Source organism: Megalobrama amblycephala, linkage group LG9 (assembly GCF_018812025.1).
Source record: "Megalobrama amblycephala isolate DHTTF-2021 linkage group LG9, ASM1881202v1, whole genome shotgun sequence".
Classification (NCBI taxonomy): Eukaryota; Metazoa; Chordata; class Actinopteri; order Cypriniformes; family Xenocyprididae; genus Megalobrama; species Megalobrama amblycephala.
This window is the reverse complement of record NC_063052.1, coordinates 33,332,475-33,356,857: the sequence shown is the minus strand read 5'-3', so window position 1 is coordinate 33,356,857 and position 24,383 is coordinate 33,332,475. Positions and strand designations below refer to the sequence as shown.

Below are 24,383 nucleotides of genomic sequence, written 5' to 3'. Positions count from 1 at the left end.
GAAAGTTCAAAAGAACAGTGTTTATCTGAAATCTAATCTTTTGTAACATTATAAATGTCTTTACTGCCACTTTGATTGATTTAATGCATCCTTGCTGAATAAAAGTATTCATTTCTTTAATTTCTTTTCAAAAAAATAAAAATAAAAATTCTTACTGACCCCAAACTTTTGAACGGTAGTGTATAATGCTACAGAAGCTTTGTATTTCAGATAAATGCTGTTCTTTTGAACTTTCTATTCATCAAGGAATCCTGAAAAAAAAAGTACACAACTGTTTTCAACATTGAAAATAATCATAAATGTTTATTGAGCAGCAGATCAGCATATTAGAATGATTTCTGAAGGATCATGTGACACTGAAGACTGGAGTAATGATGCTGAAAATTCAGCTTTGCATCACAGGAATAAATTACTTTGTCAAATATATTTAAATAGTACACAGTTATTTTAAATTGTAATAATATTTCACAATATTACTGTTTTTTACTGTATTTTTAATTAAATAAATGTAGCCTTGGTGAGCAGATGAAACTTCTTTTAAAAACATTAAAAATCTTAGTGGTTCCAAACTTTTGGACTGTACTGTATATATATATATATATATATATATATATATATATATATATATATATATATATATATATATATATTGATAATAATAAGGAATGTTTCTTGAGCAGCAAATTAGAATATTAGAACGATTTCTGAAGGATCATGTGACACTGAAGACTGGAGTAATGATGCTGAAAATTCAGCTTTGATCACAAGAAATAAATTTACATTTTAAATATTATCAAATAGAAAACAGTCATTTTAAATTGTAATAATATTTCACAATATTACTGCGTTTTACTGTATTTTTGATCAAATAAATGCAGCATTTGTGAGCATATGAGACTCTTTTAATAATTGTGAGACTGTTTTAATAATTTTAAAATTTCTTACCAACCCTAAACTTCTGAATATTAGTTTAGTAAAGGTTTTTGACTTTGATCCGCTTTAAACCTTTCCATATAGTCAAAACCTTTTCATACAAACATATTTTCTGTCATTTGTGCACGAAATCAATTTCTATGTTAAGTATAGTGTAAATGAGGCTATAAATGATTGGATGTGTGTAAAAAGAAAACCAATTACAATTCAAGTATGCAAGTATCGCTCTACCCTGCCTTGCAAACACTATAAGTAAAGATGAAAGTATTATGTTAATGTTCGGAGGAGTATTGACAAAAGCATCACATAAGGAAATGCATTTTCTGTCAAGTGTGATGGCAAAACATCTTTCCCATACATTGGAGTTCATCCAATCCTAAAGTATTTATAAGGATATAGATATGAATGCTCACACAATCAGTTAAACTGCAGCAAAATAAATTGAAAATGTCTTACATGAATGTATTGATTTAATTTTTTTTTTTTTATTTTTTTTTTTATGTTTTTATAGGGCTATGTTGTCATTTTTGGAGTTTTTGGACACCCAACACTCCTTTGTTGTTCCATGGAAGAAAGAAGAACTCTGGTTTGGAATGATGACAGAATGTTCATTCTATTGAACTAACCGTTTAAAATGAATCAACGAAACACTGAAATGATAGAAGATGTTGAGAAATACTCACTTTGTGATAGTTAAGGCTGGAATGGTAAACACATTCAGATCATGATCTCCGTTCACCAAATGAATACTGTTACAGGGGAATGTATTCCATCACGGTACAAAAAACAATGGATTTGGCTTATTTCACAGTGAGATTCACACTTCACAACATGACGGTCAAAACACACAAACTATAAAAGATTGACTCAGTAAAATGAAACTTAAAAACACTGAAGCGTTCTCATAACGCGAAACTCAAACGCCAGGTGAATGACTGAATTTACTCTTCAAGTATTAAATTCCAGTGAGATCAACTTCAAGTTACGAACGGCGCAGCAAATATACGTTCGGTGACTGGAGGGAATGAAGAACCAAGGCTGTTGTTACAACACCAGCTACACACCGAATTTACATTCAAATGATTAACTCTCCAGTTATGATTATTCAATGTTAAGTTACTACGTCAAAGCTTCGTTAAGGCGAGTGTAGGCCTCCAGCTGTTAGTTTCCTCTATTTGCTTAGTATACAGTGTTCTTTCTGTACAGATTTTACATACGTGTATTCAGATTCACAGTCTGAATCTTCAATTTCTGTTTTCTTTGCGTCCACAGGCTGAACTTATTGAAAAAACTCCAGAGCTCGTTATGACTCTGAAATGAAATGTGATTGGCTGATTTGAAATGTAATCTGATTGGCTCTCCAACAGAACTCAAGGCATGATGTCATCTCTAAAGCTCGGCTATTTGAAGTAGTTGAGCCCGGCTACCAGAAGAAACTTCTCCAGGAAGAGTTCAGAGTCAAGCACCGCGATGTGAGCTGCGCGTCCGATCAGTGTGTTGGCCGTGTTCGGTAACGCATGAAACACGTTCTGTCTGATCAAACGACAGTCTGGAGCGCTCTGCAATGGCTGGAGTAAGTTATTGATCATCTCTGTATATACTGGACCTGTTAGGGAACAAATGGATATAACACACATTACATACAGAATATAATATAATATAATTCCAGCTTTGCATCACAGTTATTTTAAATGGTAATGATATTTCACAATATTACTGCATTTTTGATCAAACAAATGCAGCCTTCGTGAGCAGAAGAGATTTCTTTCAAAAACATTTTTAAAATTCTTAGCAATGCCAAACTTGTGAAAAATTCTAAATAAATGTAACGGTTTTCCTGGTGCAATGCCTTGCCCCATAGACTTCCATTTTAAATGCACTGTATGTAAAATGCACTTTTATGAATAAATGGCATGCAGCAGTCTTGAATATTTTTCAAAGAACTGATGCATAAACCTTGCAAATTCTGCAAATCTAGTGACTAGTTCTTTCCCAGAAGGGTCTTAGAATTCGTAAACATGACTTTGTCTCCCAGCGGATTGAGAAAAACCTGTGCCCGCAGACTCTTGGAAATCCTACCGATCTGATTGGAATTCGCCATATTGAGAAAGCTCATGCCATTTTTTTTTTTTTTTGCAGTCTGCAGCTAGCTATGCATTGACATAGTATGCACATTCATATCCAAACAAAGTCTCTATTTCTAGGCATCCTCCACTGTTCTATGTGATCATAGTCTTTGTGTGTGTGTATGTGACAGCTCAGAGTGTGTATCCTTAGCTCTGTCTGTCACACTGACACTCACAGAGAGGCTGAATTCTCTAATCTGTCTCTCAAACTGAAAGAAAAATACCTGTCAAAGAGCTGCACGCCACAGACTGGTGACAGTCTCATAAACTGAAGAACACTCTTTCCTCTCGCTTTCTTTTTAACTTCTTGTCGCAGCTTCCTTTTCATTCCATTTCATTCACACCACTGGCAGAGCAATTTGCTGCTAATGGGGTATGTGTGCAGAAACATCTCAGGTTGATTTGTATTTTATATGTAAAAAATTAAAAGAATTGTTGAAGCGATTGATCTTAGGGCATTCAAATCAGTAGCTAGGGTGTGGCTAACTGCTTGCTAGATTATCCTGGAAGTTGCTAGGGCATTGCTATGCTGTTGCTACGATGTTTTGAGTGTTTTAGAATGTTGGTATGTGGTTGCTGGAGTTTTCAGCACTATTCCATGGGTGTTCCAAAGGAATATATACGTAGATGTTTTTGACTGCTCCAGACACGTTGACAGGTGTGATAACAAGGACGTTGAGACCAGGGGAGTGAGGTTTACCTGCACAGCTCTTTACTAGCTGGCCTGCATTACACTCACTCCCACCCAGGTCATGGCACCAATGTAACCTCCTCCGGTTCTACTTGCTCCACTTCGGATGGGCCTGTTGAGGCCAGGGGAGTGAGGTCTACCTGCACAGCTCTTTACTAGCTGGCCTCCATTACACTCACTCCCACCCGGGTCATGGCACCAATGTAACCTCCTCCGGTTCTACTTGCTCTGTTTCGGATGGGCCTGTTGAGGCCAGGGGAGTGAGGTCTACCTGCACAGCTCTTTACTAGCTGGCCTCCATTACACTCACTCCCACCCGGGTCATGGCACCAATGTAACCTCCTCCGGTTCTACTTGCTCTGTTTCGGATGGGCCTGTTGAGGCCAGGGGAGTGAGGTCTACCTGCACAGCTCTTTACTAGCTGGCCTCCATTACACTCACTCCCACCCGGGTCATGGCACCAATGTAACCTCCTCCGGTTCTACTTGCTCTGTTTCGGATGGGCCTGTTGAGGCCAGGGGAGTGAGGTCTACCTGCACAACTCTTTACTAGCTGGCCTCCATTACACTCACTCCCACCCGGGTCATGGCACCAATGTAACCTCCTCCGGTTCTACTTGCTCTGTTTCGGATGGGCCTGTTGAGGCCAGGGGAGTGAGGTCTACCTGCACAGCTCTTTACTAGCTGGCCTCCATTACACTCACTCCCACCCGGGTCACGACACCAATGTAACCTCCTCCGGTTCTACTTGCTCCACTTCGGATGGGCCTGTTGAGGCCAGGGGAGTGAGGTCTACCTGCACAGCTCTTTACTAGCTGGCCTCCATTACACTCACTCCCACCCGGGTCATGGCACCAATGTAACCTCCTCCGGTTCTACTTGCTCTGTTTCGGATGGGCCTGTTGAGGCCAGGGGAGTTAGGTCTACCTGCACAACTCTTTACTAGCTGGCCTCCATTACACTCACTCCCACCCGGGTCACGACACCAATGTAACCTCCTCCGGTTCTACTTGCTCCACTTCGGATGGGCCTGTTGAGGCCAGGGGAGTGAGGTCTACCTGCACAGCTCTTTACTAGCTGGCCTCCATTACACTCACTCCCACCCGGGTCATGGCACCAATGTAACCTCCTCCGGTTCTACTTGCTCCGCTTCGGATGGGCCTGTTGAGGCCAGGGGAGTGAGGTCTACCTGCACAGCTCTTTACTAGCTGGCCTCCATTACACTCACTTCCACCCAGGTCATGGCACCAATATAACCTCCTCCAGTTCTACTCCACTGCTCTGTGCAGACTTCTTGAGGCCAGGGGAGTGAAGTTTACCTGCACAACTCTTTACTAGCTGGCCTCTGTTAAACTGGTTTGTTTTTTTATGTATAACTCAATATGCAATATCCATATGCAGAATTATCCCATTAATGACAAACTAAATACTGTGAAAATCATCTGCTAAGATCTATTGCAGATATACATATTTGAATACATGTGAATAACTAGGTCGCAGATGTACAGACAACTTGGCCGTTACAATATAGCAGATGGCTTATGTATAGCGGCCCATAGAAACAGACACTAATGAGGTGGCTATGTGTATATAATATATATATATATATATATATATATATATATATATATATATGGGGTGTTCCTGTTGGCTGCTATGGGGGTTGCTATGTCCTTTCTAGGGAGTTCTGGGTTGGAAAACATTTTTGTGCTAACAGACCTGTGGTTCTGTCTTTAAGGGCTGTCCGACACATCTCAATGCGGGCCGAGTGGAAGGGCACGTATCGGTCCTGTGGGGAGGCCACCAACACCACGTTCTTGAAGAACTGCAGACCTGGACAAAGAAAGTAAGAAAACTTAGGTATTTATGTATATGTGTTGGTGTTCATCCTTGCTTATTTGCCCACGTGTCTACCTGGTTTCTTGCTGAGCGTGTAGAGGAAGGTCTGTCGTGGGTCAGTGTGGTCCCTGAACGTAAGCTGCAGTAGGGATCCAGACTTCTTCAGTTTCTGCATTAGCCATAGACCTGAAGAAGTCATAGGGGTTTATAAAGACATGTGGAAACCGTGATACATTTTTCCAGGACTCTTTGATGAATATAATCTTTTTTGACACTTTTGATCAATTTAATACATCCTTGCTGAATAAAAGTGTTAATTTCTAAAAAAAAAAAAAAAAAAAAAAAAATCATACTGACCCCAAAGGTTTTAAAGGTTTTGTATCTGTGTGATGTATTTCTGTGTGTACCTGTGCTGACCAGCGTGCTGTTGTTATACAGTGTTCCCAGGTGGGGTCCAGACAGGGACAGGAAAGTGTGGAGTTTACAGAGGTAACAGCGAAATCTGGGTCGGGTCAGAACAGAGCGAATGATGACATTCCCCAAAGAGTGTCCGATAAAACTGCAGAAAAGAAACAAAAAAGTCAGGCATCAAACTTTCCAAAAATGGTGGATCCAGTTTTGATGAGCTTCTAGGTCTCTTTTCATTCAAATTATTTCTACATTTCACATAGGAGCTACAGCTTCAATTAAGTCTCTCACGATCTTCATTAATCTTTTTTTAACATTTGATTTTCAAAAGACATTAGAGACTTTATAGCAGGAACAAAGACAGAGAGGACAGGGAATGGGAAGTATATCAAAAGACAATAAAATGACTGTAAAATTAAGATTAAAACTGAACTAGGAGAAACGTTTGTTCCATTTTCCAGTGGATTGTGTGAATTTAATTGCTTTTGAATTCCAAACACCACCTTTCTTTAACTCTACTGCCATCTTGTGGTAATAAAAGGTATAGCATATGCAGTTCTAGTGGGATCAGTGGTCTATTACCATCCAGGAGCCAATATCAACTTTAACTTCTGTGTACACTATTTGTATCGTGGACTCTAAAAACAAGTTAAGCTTTATACTTCATCTGGATCAAGCATTTGGAGGCAAATCTTGTCTACAACATACTATTTAGTAGCAAGCAACCACTGAAGATCATACCTTTGTCAAATTGTTCATGAATACCAATGTGTAAAGTGGTTGTGGCAGATGTATCTAAATGTCCAACCACAAGGGGGCGCACTAGTCTGTAATTTGTGTATATATGTGCATTGTGTGTGTAGGATCACAGGGTTTTAGAAAGTCATATGCATTGTTTAACTGGTTAACATGGCCTAGTTAGGCCTTGCTAGTAGATACCGTAACTCTCTGGATGCAAAAAGCATGAAATTGAATGTCTATTGGTCCAGACCAATAGTTTGAGCTCTAATGCTGTGCTGCTGAAATTGGCTGTGGTTTGATTGCACTGATATAATATGTTGGTAAGTTTTCTGCTGTTGATTGAGGTAATATGTTTATAAACCTGATTCGGTGGATGGTGAGGTTATACAGCTGGATGTGCTGAATTATCTCGTCCATAAGTCTGTCAGTCATGGTGTCAAAATCTGCAAATGTGTCCACCTGGAGACAGAAAATGAGAGAATGTCAACAGAAAACCGATCAAACTTATACTGGGGACCATATAGTTGTGATTGGTTGCTGAGTGCAGTACATGAGTATTGCTACAAGACCTCACCAAATAGTTTTATTACCATTGTTACCTATAATAATTAATCACTTTTTAAAATTGTCCCTATTAAATCTACAAAGTCTTCCCAATGGTTTATTATGCCTTCCTGGCTCATATTCTCCATGTTGTTCTCTAATATCCTTCAATATTGCTGAAAAGATTTGCTAATTTTTGGCGTGATCTTGGTGTGATTCTGATCTAACCCCTGACTTTGTCATTGTCATTATGTAATTAATGTCCTGAGTGCTCTGATTGGCTGAATGGAGTTCACCAAGTTTGCTGATTGGATGGATGTTCTACCTGGTTGCGTTCTGACATGAGGAAGTCCAGTCTAGATCCTGGCAGCCCGAGCTCTATAAATGTCTTGACCAACCGCAGATCTGCACTGTTACCTGGTAAAACAATCACAAAAACAATTACTACAGATACATTATACATTATTTTTCATCTTAAATGTTTTGTAAACCTCTATAAATCTAAATGTATGTCTTTAAGGTTGGAACGTTTACCATCAAGTCCATGGACACACACCACGAGGTGTATCCCATCCTCAAACTCTGTGTCGTCTTCCTCAGGGGGGAAGTATGGAAGATCAGAGGCGAGGTAAGGCAGGTCACTGTAGAGAGTGCCTCTGAACACCAGCTCACTCAGCAGGGCTTCCTTTGCCTTATAGAAGCTATGAGTCAACAATGAAGAACTTTAATACTACAGTGAACAAGCACTAAAGTCAGGGGCGTAGTTTGGGGGGTATTCAAATCCATCAGTTACAACCCCCCCAGTACAATACAACCATACCAACGTTCAACCCCCCCAAAGTTGAAACCAAATCAATGCCTTTGACTAAAGTAGTATTTAAATAGTAACAGGGTGCTGTGGGCTGGTTAACAGGGTGTTGCTATGCAGTTGGATTTAGCACATTCCATTGCAGATTTATAGTTTGATAAGGAAATTGACATTTTTGTTCCTAGCACAAACATTGCAGCAAAATTTACTACCTAGGTGTAGCAATTTGTTCAAATAATTAAGCATGAGCACAAGTAGTAGTGACACACTATATAGTAGGAGTTTAACGGTACACAAACATTATGGTTCAGTACGTACCTAGGCATTGAAGTCACAGTTTGGTACAGGTTCGGTAATATTTATTTATTTTTTTATATAATAATCAATACTCAAATAAAAAAAAAACTGTATATTGCACATAAGGGGTTTTGCATTAACTTCTAAATCTAATTATAAAATCAATCATTTACACAGTTACTGTCATATCCTTTTTTCATGACAAATTTATTTAAACGTATATTAAATAATTAAAATATTACTAACAGGTAAAGTAAATATAATGAATATATAAACTAATATAGTGCATATATTTAGTGAAATGCTCCCTTCTAGAGTTCCTTTCTCTAGTGAACTAACATGCTGTGGACACTAAATGACTTGCCTGAGGTAAATGTAGTGCTACTTGAGATATTATTCTCAAGCTGTTTTATTGATGTCTTTCCGTGGTTGAAACACTGAGTGAGAGATTACACGTAAACATATCTATGCATAGATTGTCTGTTCTTCTTCTTCTTCAGCACTTTTTCCTGTTGTGGCGGTTAGCAAACAGTGTTGCATTACCGCACACGCCCCCTGCTGGATTGGAGTGTAGATCATCTGTGACTGACTGTATTCGTCGTCTTACTGTATGCACTGAACCGTGACGTCCGTACCATGATGGTTCGGGATGAGTACATGTACCGTTACATCCCTACTATATAGTATATAGACACACATTAGTGACTAATTTATTAATAGTAAACACACTAACAATAAAATGTTGTTGCTAACTTTAAGCATGAAACTTTGTTTAAACCAAAGAAAACCTTACTTAATCATTCTCTCGTTGATTTCCTGGTCAGCACCAAGGAAGGTGTTGGAGGAGATGATTCCGAAGGAGCCCAGGGGTTGATGGGTAATGGGGGAGGTGGCTTGGCGTGTGGAGATTCCACTGACTGACGGTGAATCACGAAGTACGGACGAGAAGGGCAAACATGTGGGAGCGCACGACACCGACAGGTTCACAACCTCCACCACTTTTTTATTCATGAATGCGAGACCTGTACTTTGCACTTTATTGGCTCTGCTCTGCCCCTCTAGTGCCTGCTGCTCTCTCTCATTGGCCAAAAGCTTGATGAGATCTGCGGGCCTTTCTTTCTCATTAGCAGTAATTCCGTGACTGCTCTTGTCATCGGTTGGTAAATCTGGGTTCATTAGTTCATTCAAATGAATGTTACATACACTGATGTCATCATGGTCCTTTTGATATGCATTTAACTCTAGCACCCCTTTGTGTTTGCAGTGTTCATTTTCACAGCTACAGATCTCCATGTTGTCATCCATTACACCAGAATACTCTTTAAGCAAAACGTTTCCTAGACAATCCTCAGAGTTTTCAGTCAGTTCCTCCACTGTGGCATTTTCAACACCATTATCCAACAAAAATTGCTGGTATAGTAACATTTCTGTATTTACAAAAGCAAGATCTGTCTTTTCCTGATTGGACGACTCATCTGTGTCAATCTCCTGATTGTTTGTTTCGTTTCCGTCCTCACTAGTAACACCTTGAAGATTCTGCTTCACCTCATTGGCTGCTTCAGTACTCTGCCTTAGCTGATTGGCCACACAAATATTCCTCTTCTCCTGATAGATTGATTCCTCTCTGTCCTCCCTAGTATTGCCTTGAAGATTCAGCTTCACCTCTTTGGCTTCTTCCTCACTCAGCCTCAACTGATTGGCCATACTAACATCCCCCTTCTCTTGATCGGTTGTTTCCTCTTTGTCCTCCCTAGAAAGATTCCGCTTCACCTCACTAGCTGCTTCCTCACTCAGCCTCAGCTGATTGACCACACAGACCACCTGATTAGGTGTTTCACGATCCTCCTCGGTGTCGTCAGGGCTGCTGATCTGCGGCGCTGAGGCGGATTTGGTCAAAGTGTTGAGCTGCCTCTCATCCTCTTCTTCGTACGGTAGCGAGCTTATGGAGGTCAAAGAGGCCTGTGTGGCACTGGGCAGGCTGCCGTGACTTTCCGTCTGTAAGCCCTCCAGAGAGCTCTGATGCACCGCCTGATGCCGTGCCAAGTTCTGCAAGACGTCACGACCCCCTGCGACAACTCCTCGACCCTCCAGGGTCCAGGCTACAGAGCTTGGCTCGCTCTCAATACCGGAGTCTGAGATCACAGAGGAGGAGCGGTTCATTAGCTTAGACCCGCCCAAGAATACGCCCCTGGGCGGGTTTTCGGACAAGCGACGGTTCTGTTGTAGAAAGTTACGAGAAGGGGACGTGGCTAAAGGATTGGTTCCAAGAGACTTGGTGTTCAGTAGATTAGCTGGTGATGTATCCTTGCTCCCATAATCCTTTGCAGGTGCTTCAATGTATCTGTCATCTAATACTGCCTGTGGCTCCTCGTTGCCAAGACTCCCAGTATTGCCTGGTGTTTGAAGATGGTTGTCATGGTTATGATTGGGCAAGAACTCGAAGCTGTCAAGACTCGTGAGGTCGGGAAGTTCTGCAGCATCTGCTGGAACAAGCAGCAATGCCTGTCTGCTACTAAAATCAGTACTTTGGGTAATATTAGTTTGTTTTAGACCTGCATGATCAGATTCATCAAAGTCATCGGTTTCTTTTTGGCAGCTAGTTTTCTCCAGGTTACCTGTATCTATTGCGTCATCGCTGTCTACAGACCTACATTCAACATCAAATCCTTCCTCGGTTTCACATTGGCATGTGGCTTCATCGACAGACTCATTTCTTGAATCGCTACTTGTCATGATGCATTCGCTTCTATCAATATCTGTCTCACACACATGGCCAATCAGAGTCTCTCCTTGAGGTCTTGTCTCTTTATAATCAGTGATGCAATCCTCCTGCTGGCCAATCAGCGCCATGTAAGTGGGCAAATCCATGCAATCTTCACAGGGAGGTTTCTCAGGGGGTGGTGCTGGTGAATTGGTGTCATGTGTTCCTTCAACTGTACTGATAGTTCTGGTTAGCTCAGGGCATGGTTGAGAGTTCAAAACAGACTGATTTTGCTCATGGACGTTGTAGTCTATAACAGAGAAACAGAAAAGTGTTCGACTGTGTTTGTTCTGTTATTAAAAAAAAAAAATAAGGATACTTTAAGCCATGTCTCTACCAAAGCGGTTTTTAGCCAGCTGCATTATTAAAGGGATAGTTCACCCAAAAATGAAAATTATCCCATGATTTACTCACCCTCAAGCCATCCTAGTTTTATATGACAATCTTCTTTCAGACGAACACAATCCAAGATATATTTAAAAATATCCTTAGTCCTCCAAGATTTATAATGGTTGTGAATGGTAACCTACATTCTGAAGACAGAAAAAATGCATCCATCCATAAAAAAAGTAATCCATATGGCTCCAGGGGGTTAATAAAGGCCTTTTGAAGTGAAGGGATGTGTTTTTGTAAGAAAAATATCCATATATAAAACTTTATAAATTCAAATAACGAGCTTCCGGTAGACGACCATATGCTTATTGCGCACGTCAATTTGGGCAGAAGAGCAACCTTTGACCCGAACGCAATGACGAACGCAGAGGCGAAGAGGAGATAGCAAAACAAAACCCTGGTCACACCTTAGAAGTCTAAAATTTCGATATAAGAGAAGAGGAGCTTGAGTTTGTTGCCCAGCCGTATTTGTTTGAACCGTGAGAGGTGTCTAAGCTTACGATACTCCTACATCCTGCGTCATACATCTCGTCAGAGGGTTACTTATTTGGCGCAAGTCAACTTGCGCATTTTTCGTGCGGTCGTCTACTGGAAGCTTGTTATTCGAGTTTATAAAGTTTTACATATGGATATTTTTCTTACAAAAACACATCCCTTCGCTTCAAAAGGCCTTTATTATCCCCCTGGAGCCATATGGATTACTTTTTTAATGGATGGATGCATTTTTTCTGTCTTCAGAATGTAGGTTACCATTCACAACCATTATAAACCTTGGAGCACTAAGGATTTTTTTAAATATATCTCGGATTGTGTTTGTTTGAAAGAAGATAGTCATATACACCTAGGATGGCTGGAGGGTGAGTAAATTATGGGATAATTCATTTTTAATTTATTTTTTCAAATAATCATTTTTGGGTGAACTATCCCTTTAAGTTCATTATTATGTTCTTTTATTTATTAGTTTGTTGGTTAATTATTCTGTTCATTTAATCTTTTGTTCATTAATTCATTAATTAGTTAACTTATTCATTCATTAGTTTGGCCATTAATTCATTCTAATTTTAAACAGGGTCTCCGTTGGCTGTCACCTAAACAGGGCGTGTCCACGTATCTGTCCTCGAAGATGATTGGCAGGCTGCTCCAGTCTCCGTCAATGTCCAGGCATTCCACAGGAAGTGGAGGCATTCGGAGCAGGTAATCAGAGTTGCGCATCTCTGTGGCCACCTGTGCGTGTCTGTTGATACTGTCATGAGAGATACACAGAGGTTTCAGTCTGTATTTCTTGGCACACATGCTTGCTGTACTATATATGTTAATTATTCTTATTTACAAATTAAACAAAACTATGGTATATGAATGTGGTAATCATTCAGCACCATGGTATTAAAGTGATATTGTCAGTTTGCTATTGTGTTTGTGTATGTGTCTGAAAGAGAAAGGCAGACACTACGATAAAAGACTCACAGCTCCTCCTGAAATGTAAGTGAGGACTCTTTGGGATGTTCCGTGAAGAAATACGCTTCAGAAAATCTCCTGACCTGCACAAACATACACACAGACATTCAGTATGTACACAAATCATACAACACTACTTGTAGATCTCAATGACACATTCTTTGTTGTTCGTTTAGATTTTTTAATCAGAGGCACTTTTGACTATTCAAATCAACTCTTCACATAAAATGATAAATTGTACATGCAAATACCTAAAAATATTTAACATGCAAAGTAGAATCTGTGATTTAAACACTTTTTTTAGTTGTTAAAAAGCCTGTGTGAAAAAAGTTACTTCTTTTCTATAAAATCAGTTTTTAGTTGTCAAAAAAGTTCCCCTTCTTGAAGAATCACCCATTTCAAACTAATTCCTATACTGTATCAAGTCACTGTAGATCATGCTGAGTTATACATCATTCATGCTGCATCTGAATCATTTCAACTTTTCTCTCTCTATTTGTCTTGCAGGCACATTATGAATGCATTACAATCTTGTGTCTTATATATCTTTTTTAAGATCAGTCACACGTCCTCCACGGTGAGCAGGAATATTTTATAAAGGAACCTTGTGTATGAGAGTGTAATAAAACCGCTCTAGTAATAAAGACAAAATTGGATTCATCTCTTTATCTTTTTCATCATTATAATAACTCACAGTTCTGTAATTAAAAGCTGAGCTGTCCTGTGGGTGGAATCACTGCATGTATCAGAAGAGATGAAGTTTCTGTCTAATACATCGCTCTAGATGAAGCAGAGTTGTGAGGGATGCTTGGAAATTCAGGCTGTGTAGGCGAACCCCAGTTTATTCCAGGATTTATCCTACAATAATATAAATCAGACTGACTAGAGAAGAATTCGACTGTTAGCAATCAGGGAATAATGCCAATTTGCCAGTGGGATTATTAAGTGAGCTACTGTATTTGAATTTATATATTTCATAAAGCGAAAATGGGCTTTAAAAATTCACCCTGTATGGCAGTAAAAAACAGGGTTTTGCAACATTTGTAGAAGGCTTACATAATCCAGGGTTAGAAAAAAACCTATAGGTGTTGAACATGCTCAAGGCCTTTGCAACCTATTTTACTTATGTAATTTTACATATTTCTGAGTGAAACATGATACACTATGTAACTTTTTTTGTTCAAAATTAACAAAATTTAAATAAGCCAATACATCATCAATGCTTCTTGCAAAACGTGTTTATGTCTTACCCTGATTGACTATGGTAAGCCTATTATAACATATCTCATCTTTTAAACATATTGGGATGATTTTCGTGGGAAATTGTGTACATGAATCACTTGCCAGTGCGTGTCTCGTCATATCAGTAAATCGAGAAAAGTTGCTCCGGCTACTTTGATGCGTGTATGGTGTGGGAGTGGCATAGGTTAGTTGACAGCGAGTGAGAATGGTTGACATGGAGCCACTAAATCTCCAACCTCCAGGGAATCGCCCGTTTTAAAACACGATAAACAGAGGGGAGTCTGCTGGCAAAAGAAAATGCGACAGAGCTCGTAATAAAACAAGAACCAACATTATCTTGGCTTTTTGGAGATGGCGAGAACTGAGGGATTTGAAATGTTGTATAAGCAACATGGCGATGGTGTTTTTTTTTACTCAACAGGTGAGTAAGGTATTTTATTGAACATATAAGTTGCCATATGTAGCTCTAACAGAGTTCATTGTAAAGCATTATCTATTGTGAAGGGTCATTTGATTATGGTTGTTGTAGCTCTATGCTGGAATTCATTTTCAAGGAAGTACCGTGTCTACTAATGGGTAAAGCTTGAGTAACATCTTCAGCTAGTCAGATCCTTTCCATCTAAACTGGTTATATTGTTAAGCCTAGTAGTGAATGTTTTATTAGCAATAGGATAACTATATTCATCCTCACAGTCACACAGAGCCGAAGCACAACCACAACAATGTTCTTCAGCAAAATGCATGCAGTTTTGTTTTTTAACCACTAGAGGGCCAAAAGTTATATAGTGTACCTTTAACAAGATAAAATCCCAGCCTAACATAAAACAGCCTCTCTCACCCTTAGCGTGTGGTGCTCCTGGGCCAGGTATGAGCGGATATGTGGATTAGGAACCGTGGCTTCCAAAAACTGTGTCCAAAGAGCAGACAGCTGAGCACAGAGCTGCGTCAGATCTTTACTGATCTGTTCAGCTACCTTCTCATGGCCACTTTGCAGCTACAGAGAGGGAGAGAGAGAGAGAGGTCAGTCTTATTTAGTCACAGAACAATACTATTCATGTGATGGTGTTAAAGAACCTACATCATTGCCATTAATTATGTGTTATACAGTTATTTGTGTTTCCCAAACCTGCAGTTCAATAGTCAGCTGGTTTAATGTTTCTTCAAGGGGAAGATCCTCTGGAAACAAGAACATTAGGAAAAGGTTAGACCATGCAAAATTTCACTTACAAAAAAGTGGTTATCATGGTAATACCTTTTTTTTCTTCTTTAAATTACCTTTGAGCATGTGAATACCATGATAAAATGATATTGGTGATCATTCAGTACCACTTAGTATGTGTTAAAGAACCATAATATTACCATCCATGTAATCACTATATTATGATATTGTCAGTTTTGAAGATGTCTGTGTTATCTTGATGATATAATGCAGGGATTCCCAAACTTTTTTGTCAGCTGAATCCCTTTTACAAAGTATTTACTTAAAGTACCTCCTGAGAGTTAATATTTCAATACAGTAGTTTAAAAACACATTCACAAGTTCATGATTTTCTGATATTGGTTAATGGTCACATGACATGCAGGCAAACAAATTAAATATTCATCTTTTTTAGTAAGTGTTATATTTATCATTAGCTTTCCAACACTTTCAAACCACCTGCAGTTCACCATATATTCAGAAATTAATTAAAATTATTATGGCATACAATGTCATGGTTTCACCTGCTCCTACTCTGTGTTGCTTTAAAGAAACAATTCATTCTTTAAACTAAAAGGAATTATTAAGCACATATAGTTTTGGCTGCATTATTCTTGATTGTACTGTGAATAAGTCAGACTTTAAGAGTGATAATTATTGAATACTGACATAAACTTTGTCCTGTTCCTCACACAAAAATAATGAATGAACTACTTTTATGTTGCTGTTATTGTGCTTTTGTCTTTTTTGAAGCTTCTGTTTAAAATATTGTTGTATGTCCCACAGAAGAAAGAAAATCTTGGTGGTTTTGAAAGACATGACGGTAAATATTGACAGAATAGTCATTTTTGAGTGAACTGTCCCTTTAAACCATCTTAGAGAAAGCCACACATTTAAAATTAATGAGTTGCATAAGAGGTAGTGTTTATACCCATCTCCATGCTTTGCAGTTGAGGGATCTCCTTCATTAGTGCTGTGTAATATGAGCGCAGAGCTCTGTGAGCCACCAGCAACAGTTTACAGATGCGCCGGTGCCACGTGTAAGCTCTCTGCAGACAGTTCTCCGATGGCACATAAAAACTGCCCTGGAAACAAACACACACACACACACACACAGGACATACGAGGTGGAGGTCAGCTTTTACTGCATGTCACACTTCTTCCCTGTTATTTCTGCACACACATAACCAGGTTGCATAAACGCTGAACAAAGGTTTTCTCAGCTTTAGCACAATTTTAGTTACACAGCTACTGCTGAGTTCTTATAAATGCTCATTTAATAGCTGAAAGCACATGCTTCTCACGACAAAAAGAGGAAAAGGAGAATAGACCATGTCTGTCTGTCAGTCTGTCTATCTATCATTTATGTGTGAAGTGGTTGTTATGAGCAGCAGCTGTATGTTTGTTTAGCTGAGCCTGAAGCTCAATAATTAGATGAAGATCAAACGCAGGGTAAAACTTTAAACGCAGTCAGTTTCCCAGCAGTAAAATAGAAGTGTGCATACGTGGCACTCGCTTATGGAGAACGACACAGGGACGTCAGGAACTGCACACGTATACTTCTCTGAGACGACAGACCCTCTCTGTTAACATACTGTACCGATAACTACATATGATTGTTTATATTATGTCACTCTTTTATGCAAAGATGAATCAGCATCATTACTCCAGTCTTCAGTGTCACATGATCCTTCAGAAATCATCCTAATATGCTGATTTGCTGCTCAAGAAAAATTTCTTATTATTATCAATGTTGAAAACAGTTGTGCAGCTTAATATTTTTGTGGAAACTGTGATACTTAGGATTCTTTGATATATATATAAAAAGTTGTGTTTATTTCAAATGGAATTTTTTTTGAATATTATAAAAGTCTTAACTGTCACTTTTGAGCAATTTAATGCACCTTTGCTTTATAAAAGTATTAATTCCTTTAAAAAAGTTACAATAAAAATTATTACCTTGTTATATTTTTTTAGGGTTGAAACAGGCTTCTCTATGAATCTAACACTAAATGCAAGCTATTTTTAAATGTACAGTTTTATAACTATACCAAAAAACACAGGTGATGCTCTAAATTTTTGGAGCAAAAGCTCATAAATTGCTGATGCAGGAGTGATTGTGTGTCTGTTGGGCCTCTAATATGTCTTTACTGCATACTTGTGTATACTGTGTAATGTATGTATGTTCGAGGTGTAAAGATAGTGGTGAACGCTGTCATTATATGTGTGAAGCTTTGTAATCTACATTCAGTTATGTCCTTTTGACTCAAACAGATGCGTACTGAATTCAGTCTCTCTCTCTCACACACACACGCACACACACAAACATCTGTTCTGTGCTTTCTGTTGACATTTCTCACTTTTAAGTATCTGTAACAGCTGGAAAACTCACACAGTCAATATTACACTCACATAAAAAATGACATATATTGATCATAGATTGAGTTTATAGAGCCAAACTGAATGTAAGAAGTTTGAGTGCAGAGTAAATGCATCGTGGGATAGTGTCATCACTGGGTGACCATGTGGTCAACTTGTGTACAAACACATTCATGCAAGTCTGTGCACTATATATTACAAGTACATTCAAGAATCAGTTTGATCTAGTTCAACTCACCATCTTCAATTGCAGCAGTTAACAGGGAGAATATAAAACAATCCAAATTTTAGGTTGTTCACTGAAGTTTTAGTTCTCACACAAAGCTATTATATGATTCAGAAGTCTTGTAATATATACAAGCCATATTACTTTTATGATACTGTTTGGTAACATTTTATTTTGATGGTCCACTCTAGACATTCTACTGACTATAAGGGTGCGTTCACACTTGTAGTTCGGTTCGTTTGGTTCATTTGGTCCGGACCAAAGATGAAAAAAAAAACATTTAGTCCTGGTCCGGTTAGCATTCACATTGGCAATTTTATCACCAAACCAAAAGATACCGAACCTTAAGGCATAGGGATACATTCACAACGTGATTGGTCGGATTTTATGACGTATTGCCTATTTTGAGACGGAACTTACTGAACATCCAAAACAATGCTGTGTGCTGAGGTAAATGCGCTCGTTGTGTGTGTAGCCTGCATGTGATGGTATTTTGGCCAGCTGGGAACTCGTGAAGAGCTTATAAAATGTGTAAAGTAGTCAAAACACCGGCAGGAATCCATCCGTCACACACACAAATGATCTGCTGCGTGGAGACGCGCGTCTGATGCCTGTGATGGGCAAACTCGCGACTATGACGAGAAAAACCGACATGCGTGAGGATTCTGTCCTTTTTAGGGTCTCTACTTCCTGTTTTTGGTTCGGTTACATGTCTTTGGTCCGTGTTGCGTTCATATATCATTCGAACCGCACCAGAGTTCGTTTGGAAGTGGACCGAGACCCATCTTTTCAGCGGTCTCGGTCCGCTTGTTTGGTGCGCACCATGGTTCGGATGGCAGCGTTCACATATGTTCAAATGAACCGCACTAACCGAGCAATCGCACCAGGGTTCGTTTTAATCGAACCAAACATGACAAGTGTGAACGCACCCTAAGTAACTTTTCCCTTTTGACCGGGAACTCGCATTGCGTCCGAAGACACTTTGGGGAACACCAAAGTGTCTTCGGACGCAGTGTCTCATTCCCCTTCTCAGGGAACCATGGTTATATGCGTAACCTGAGACGGTCAACTTATTCTGCTAACCCGAACCCTAACACCTAACCCTACCCTAACAGTATACTATCAAGGGCTTTTCACACTGCGCTTAACCCCAGGTTATCATCGTTCAAATACCGCTTTTAACCCCGGGTAAAGGAACGTTTCACACTTTTAATTTAGAAGCAGGGTTTGTCCTGCTTTTTACCCAGAGTTATGAAACCCTGCTCCGGATTGCGGTGCTAAACTTGTACAGTGTGAAACGGTGTTAGAATGTTACAGCAACAGACAACCAATCGCATACTCATATTTGCCTGCTTTGGACAGTCATGGAACAGTCACATTGTATTTAAACATTAAATTCAGCATTTGAGAGGAAAAATGTCAAATGCTGATAGAAAACGTGACAATTTGAGTGAAGAGACTGTTTCATTCTTCCTTGTATAGTCCAAAATGTCCATTCAGTATAAACCTGATAGAACAGCACAGCAATACGATGATTGCGCAATGCTAGAGCTATGTAAACAGGTCATATCCAATCAATGACACTGACACCACAGATATGCAAATATAAGAATGTTAACCCAGGGTTTAGGAATGTACAATGTGAAACGTTAGCTTATGAGTACCCAGGACCCAGGATTGTTAACCCCGGGTAAATTATGAACCGTGTGAAATGTGAAGCAAGATAACCCAGGATTCTGTTTACACGGGGTTTAGAATGACCCAGGGTTAACTATTTCAAGTGTGAAAAGCCCTCAGTCTACTTCAGTCTACTCTAATGAGAGTTAGGTGACATGTAGTTGCAAAGTTACTTATAGTTAAAAATGTCTAAAGTGTCTAAAAATATCTAAAGTTGACCATCGAAATAAAATGTAAACTACTATTTTTGCATGCTTTTAGAAGTGTGACATCTCCAGTCCTCATTCATTGTAATTGTAGGAGAGAACCTGACAATTTCTCAAAATTTCTCTTTTGTGTTCTAGGCTACAGATGAAAGAAAGTTTGGATGGAACAATATAAAGATGAGTAAATGATTAATGAACCATTCCTTTAAGTGACCAAATACATTTTGCAAAAGACAAAAATATCAACTCATCACCCAATAAGCTTAAAGATTTAATCTTATGGCATATATGGTGAAAAGAGTATGATAAAAAGCATCACATTATATCCTTCATTGTAAAGTAAAAGTGCTGAGGAGGCCTGTGAGCTCTTATAGAAAGAAGAGAGAGAGAGAGATGCTTGCTCCTCATGTTTAAGGCTGTTAAAGCTGGGCTCGTTACGATGATCAAACGCTGCCTCCCTCCAGCGTAACGCTGTACTTAATAAAGTGCCCTGCAGGGGGGGTGTAAACATAGGACCCATACGGAGACGAGAAAGCTCGTTACGATTTCCTGCCTAAATGGAAATCTCCACAGGCAAGAGAAACCTCTCAATCCTTCCAATCAGAAAAAAATGCAGGGCTACTTTGTCCTCAGCTACTGGTCAGAAAGGACAAATGACCTATGCTGTTTAACTCTAAATTGTTCTGGCTGAAGGTCTGAATTTCATGTAGAGCCAAACTGAAGCAGGTAGCTATTATTTGGAAATACTATATACTAGCATACTGAATATTATATGCACTGCATGCTGCCTGGTATTTTTAAAAGAAATAATTGCATTACGCACCCAGTAGACAATTAAGTTGCATTGCATTATGGGAGACTCATATAGCATCTCAGTGTATTGTACATTTTGGCAAGTATAATAGGTCATATGGATTGTCTATGCATACTGCAAGAATTGTTTGAGTAGTATGGAATTATGCTATTCACACAACATAGCAGCAGCGTTTTCTTTCTTGATATATTCTTTCTCTTATTGAGCTTGATCAGTGCATATTAATACAAATTAAAAAAAAAAAAAAAAACCATGTAATGAATCAATCTCTGCAGCAGTTTTCCTTTTCTAACAAATTGAAAGGGACTTAAACCATCTAAGAATATAGTTTCAATGCTGTCAGGCAGTCAGCTAAGATGTCAGAATCACATGGTTGGATTTAAAAATTCAATATAGAGATCAATAGAATCATTTAAACATATGGTTATGTTTCTGTGTAAAATGAGTTGATCAGGTTAGATGTATGTGGTTACCTCTGTTGGAACAGGTTTGCAGTATCCCGCCCCGAACATCAGATTCTCCACTGACATTGCAGAGGGCGGAGCTTCACTCTCTGGAGATCCTTTACCTAGCCAAGCCCCCCTACCACTGCGCGCAAAACTAGAGGAAGACAAATGACAGAATGTAGGTACCTATGGCGTGATCAATGTGTGCAGCTGCTATCAATTGAATTAGCGTAAGGGTTCGCGGGGAGGGACCTCTCACAAGATTATTTATACTGCATGTCTGACTGAAGACAAGACCTGCTGTGTCACATGGTCCTCACATAACCCACCTGTCTGATTAGTTTGTAACTGTCAGTCTTGAGAATATTTGTCACTAATGAGGCTTCTGTTCTCTGAAATCCATTACACATAACAGCTGACAAATACACACACTTTTGATTTGACAGCTTTGCTTTCAGGAGGGTTCAGGGAAAGATCTAGCACTTTAAAAGCTCAGTTTTAAAGAACAGATCCACAGCAGTGAAAATACATCGCATCCTGCCAATACAACCTCCTACAAACAGGAGGTAGGCTACAGATCCAACAAACAGTATTCACCATTAAACTAGAAAAGCTCATAAATAATACTTGCCTTATACACCAATGATAAAATATCAAAAGGAAATTAAATTAAATTAAACTTCCCTAACACACCCAATGATTAAATTAAATTAAATTAAATTAAATAATACTTTTTGCCATCACAGGAATAAATTACATTTTAAAATATATTCAGATAGAAAACAGATATTTTAAATTGTAATAATAAGAGACTTCTTTCAAAAATATAAAAAAAAATCTTACAGACCCCAACCTGTTGAATGGTAATGAAGCCTGCATTGTTAGTTACATTAATTATTCAGATAAATTAAAAATATATAAACTATATTAAAATAGGAAACAGTTATTTTAAATTGTAATAATATTTAACAATATTACTGTTTTTACTGTGTAATTCAATTCAGTTAAATTAAATAATACTTGCCTTAATAATTAAAATATATAAATTGAATTAAATTAAATTACATAATATATGCATTACACCACAACTAATGAAAATATCAAAATGGGTGATTGGCTGAAATCTGGTGGGGCGGAGTTTTGTGTGATCACCTGATCAGTGGTTGGTGCAGTGCCACCAGGGAGGCGTGGATTGAGACGGAGATGACGGACAGGTGAAAGTAGTCAAACATGACGGGAAGGTGATGGTGCAGGCCTTGGTGTGGATGGAAGTGCAAACCCAACGTCCTGCTGCTAATCAGAGGCACTGAAGAGATATCCGCCAACCTAAAACATAAAGACATGGACATTTTCAGTAAAGTTGCGTACATTTCCTGTAACCCTAAGACACGAAACAATACAATGCGCAATTCAAAATAAGGAGGAAAACACATATATGTTTAGATAGATAGATAATTTTTAATTAAATAAATATTATGTTTTATATATTATAGAATTTATGATAGATTTTATTGTCTCAGGTCTGCAATATGCAAGTAACAACCATACTGTGGCAGCCAGAGAAAAAGAGCAGCAGAAAAAGACCTGAATACAGGAAACTCAAGAAGGAGAGCAAATGTGAGGAGGAGAGGGAGATGGACAGGTAGGGTAGTTAATGAGCTCGCCTCACTGATGTCCCTGCAGAGCTCAGGGGCCACGGGGGCCGACCGCTGCCGCCGCTCTGAGCTCTGGGGCTCCGCTGCAGGTAAGAGGCTCAAGTAATTGCTCTCATTTATGCTGCTTTGAGACAGAAGTGTGTGTGTGTGTGAGTGTGAAAGTATTTTAAGCTGAGGGCCATCGGTGTGGTTGCTCTTACTGTTCTTGATTAACACACACACACACACACACACACTGTGCCAGCCTGAGGCTCTACCACACTCTCTCTCACTGCAGATCCTTAAATACAGACAGACAGAGAGATGATACAGAGAGAAGAAATACTGGAAAGAGGGGGAAAATGGCTGTATGTGTTTGGAATGAAATATTGTGCATTACATATTACATAAAAAAAATGTATGTGAAATAGTATGCAAATGTTTCAAAATGTATGCTAGATTGTTCTCACATTACCTCATTTTCAACTTCTGTGTTTAGTGCTTAGTAACTAGATGACTAAATGTACTGAATAGAGTGTACTGTGTGTCTCCCATAATGCAATGCACTTGATTTGATCTTCCATTTTCTCTGTGATGAATGAAACAATATCAGTTGTGATTTTTAACATCTCTTTGTTGACACTGATGCATTGGACTGGCAAATGTAAAGATATTATTATTCAAAATTGGATAAATTGCATAATGCTTTATTTATTTATTTATTTTTTACAAACTATTGTCAAAAATTGTAGGCAAATAAATCGTATATAATAATGCAGTAGGGTAATATTCCATACCAAACATACACAAAAGTGAATGTCAAAAGTTTGGGGTCAGTAAGATTTTTTATTATTATTTGTAATTTTATTTAGCTATATTAAATAGATCAAAAGTAACAGTAAAGACAAAAAAAAGATGCCACAAGTTCCACAAAAAAACGTTTTTAACATTAATATTAATAAGAAATGTTTCCTGAGCAGCAAATCAGCATGTTAGAATGATTTCTAAAGGATCGTGTGACACTGGAGACTGGAGTAATGATGCTGAAAATTCAGCTTTGATCACAGGAATAAATTATATTTTGAAACATATTCAAATAGAAAACAGTTATTTTGATATTTCATAATATTTCTGCTTTTATTGTATTTTTGATCAAATGTTTGAACTGTAATGTAGTCTTCAATGTTAAAAAGTATGGTCGATACTGCTTCATTTTCATTCATCACTCTGTACATGCAACATAAAGTGCATTGCATTGTGGGATACAGTACCCAGTGCAATATGCTCTGCTTGTATATTAAACATTTATAGAACGTAGAAGGTCATTTCGTGAATACTGAACATCCACATACTGTGCAGAGTATACTGACTACATATAGCAAAAATAGCCTGATATTATGCTGTTCTGAACACAGGCGGTGATGGTGCAAAGAAAGAAAAAGGTGGAAAAGAGACTTACTGCTGTTCATTGTCAGTGAAGTGCAGATCTAGTTTGAGCTGGACGTCCACCTCACTCACGGCTTCCTCCACCTGAGAGAGACACATCACCACACCTGTCAGTCAAAGC

General features: G+C 38.7%; 1 protein-coding gene across 1 annotated transcript in view; it reads right to left on the bottom strand.

Moving 5' to 3' along the window:
* Positions 1 to 768: 768 nt before the first annotated feature.
* fam135b (family with sequence similarity 135 member B) overlaps positions 769 to 24,383 on the bottom strand; it is a 63,428-nt gene continuing 39,813 nt past the window's right edge. The window contains exons 5-20 of the mRNA XM_048202982.1: positions 24,276 to 24,346; positions 22,335 to 22,508; positions 21,210 to 21,336; positions 16,366 to 16,519; positions 15,363 to 15,412; positions 15,075 to 15,230; positions 13,004 to 13,077; positions 12,628 to 12,782; positions 9,179 to 11,396; positions 7,815 to 7,981; positions 7,606 to 7,697; positions 7,099 to 7,196; positions 5,996 to 6,147; positions 5,664 to 5,774; positions 5,469 to 5,582; positions 769 to 2,539 (exon numbers count right to left, since the gene is read on the bottom strand). Of these exons, the coding sequence (XP_048058939.1) occupies positions 2,334 to 2,539; positions 5,469 to 5,582; positions 5,664 to 5,774; positions 5,996 to 6,147; positions 7,099 to 7,196; positions 7,606 to 7,697; positions 7,815 to 7,981; positions 9,179 to 11,396; positions 12,628 to 12,782; positions 13,004 to 13,077; positions 15,075 to 15,230; positions 15,363 to 15,412; positions 16,366 to 16,519; positions 21,210 to 21,336; positions 22,335 to 22,508; positions 24,276 to 24,346 (4,119 nt within the window). The 3' untranslated portion in view covers positions 769 to 2,333. The remainder of the gene's footprint in view (positions 2,540 to 5,468; positions 5,583 to 5,663; positions 5,775 to 5,995; positions 6,148 to 7,098; positions 7,197 to 7,605; positions 7,698 to 7,814; positions 7,982 to 9,178; positions 11,397 to 12,627; positions 12,783 to 13,003; positions 13,078 to 15,074; positions 15,231 to 15,362; positions 15,413 to 16,365; positions 16,520 to 21,209; positions 21,337 to 22,334; positions 22,509 to 24,275; positions 24,347 to 24,383) is intronic.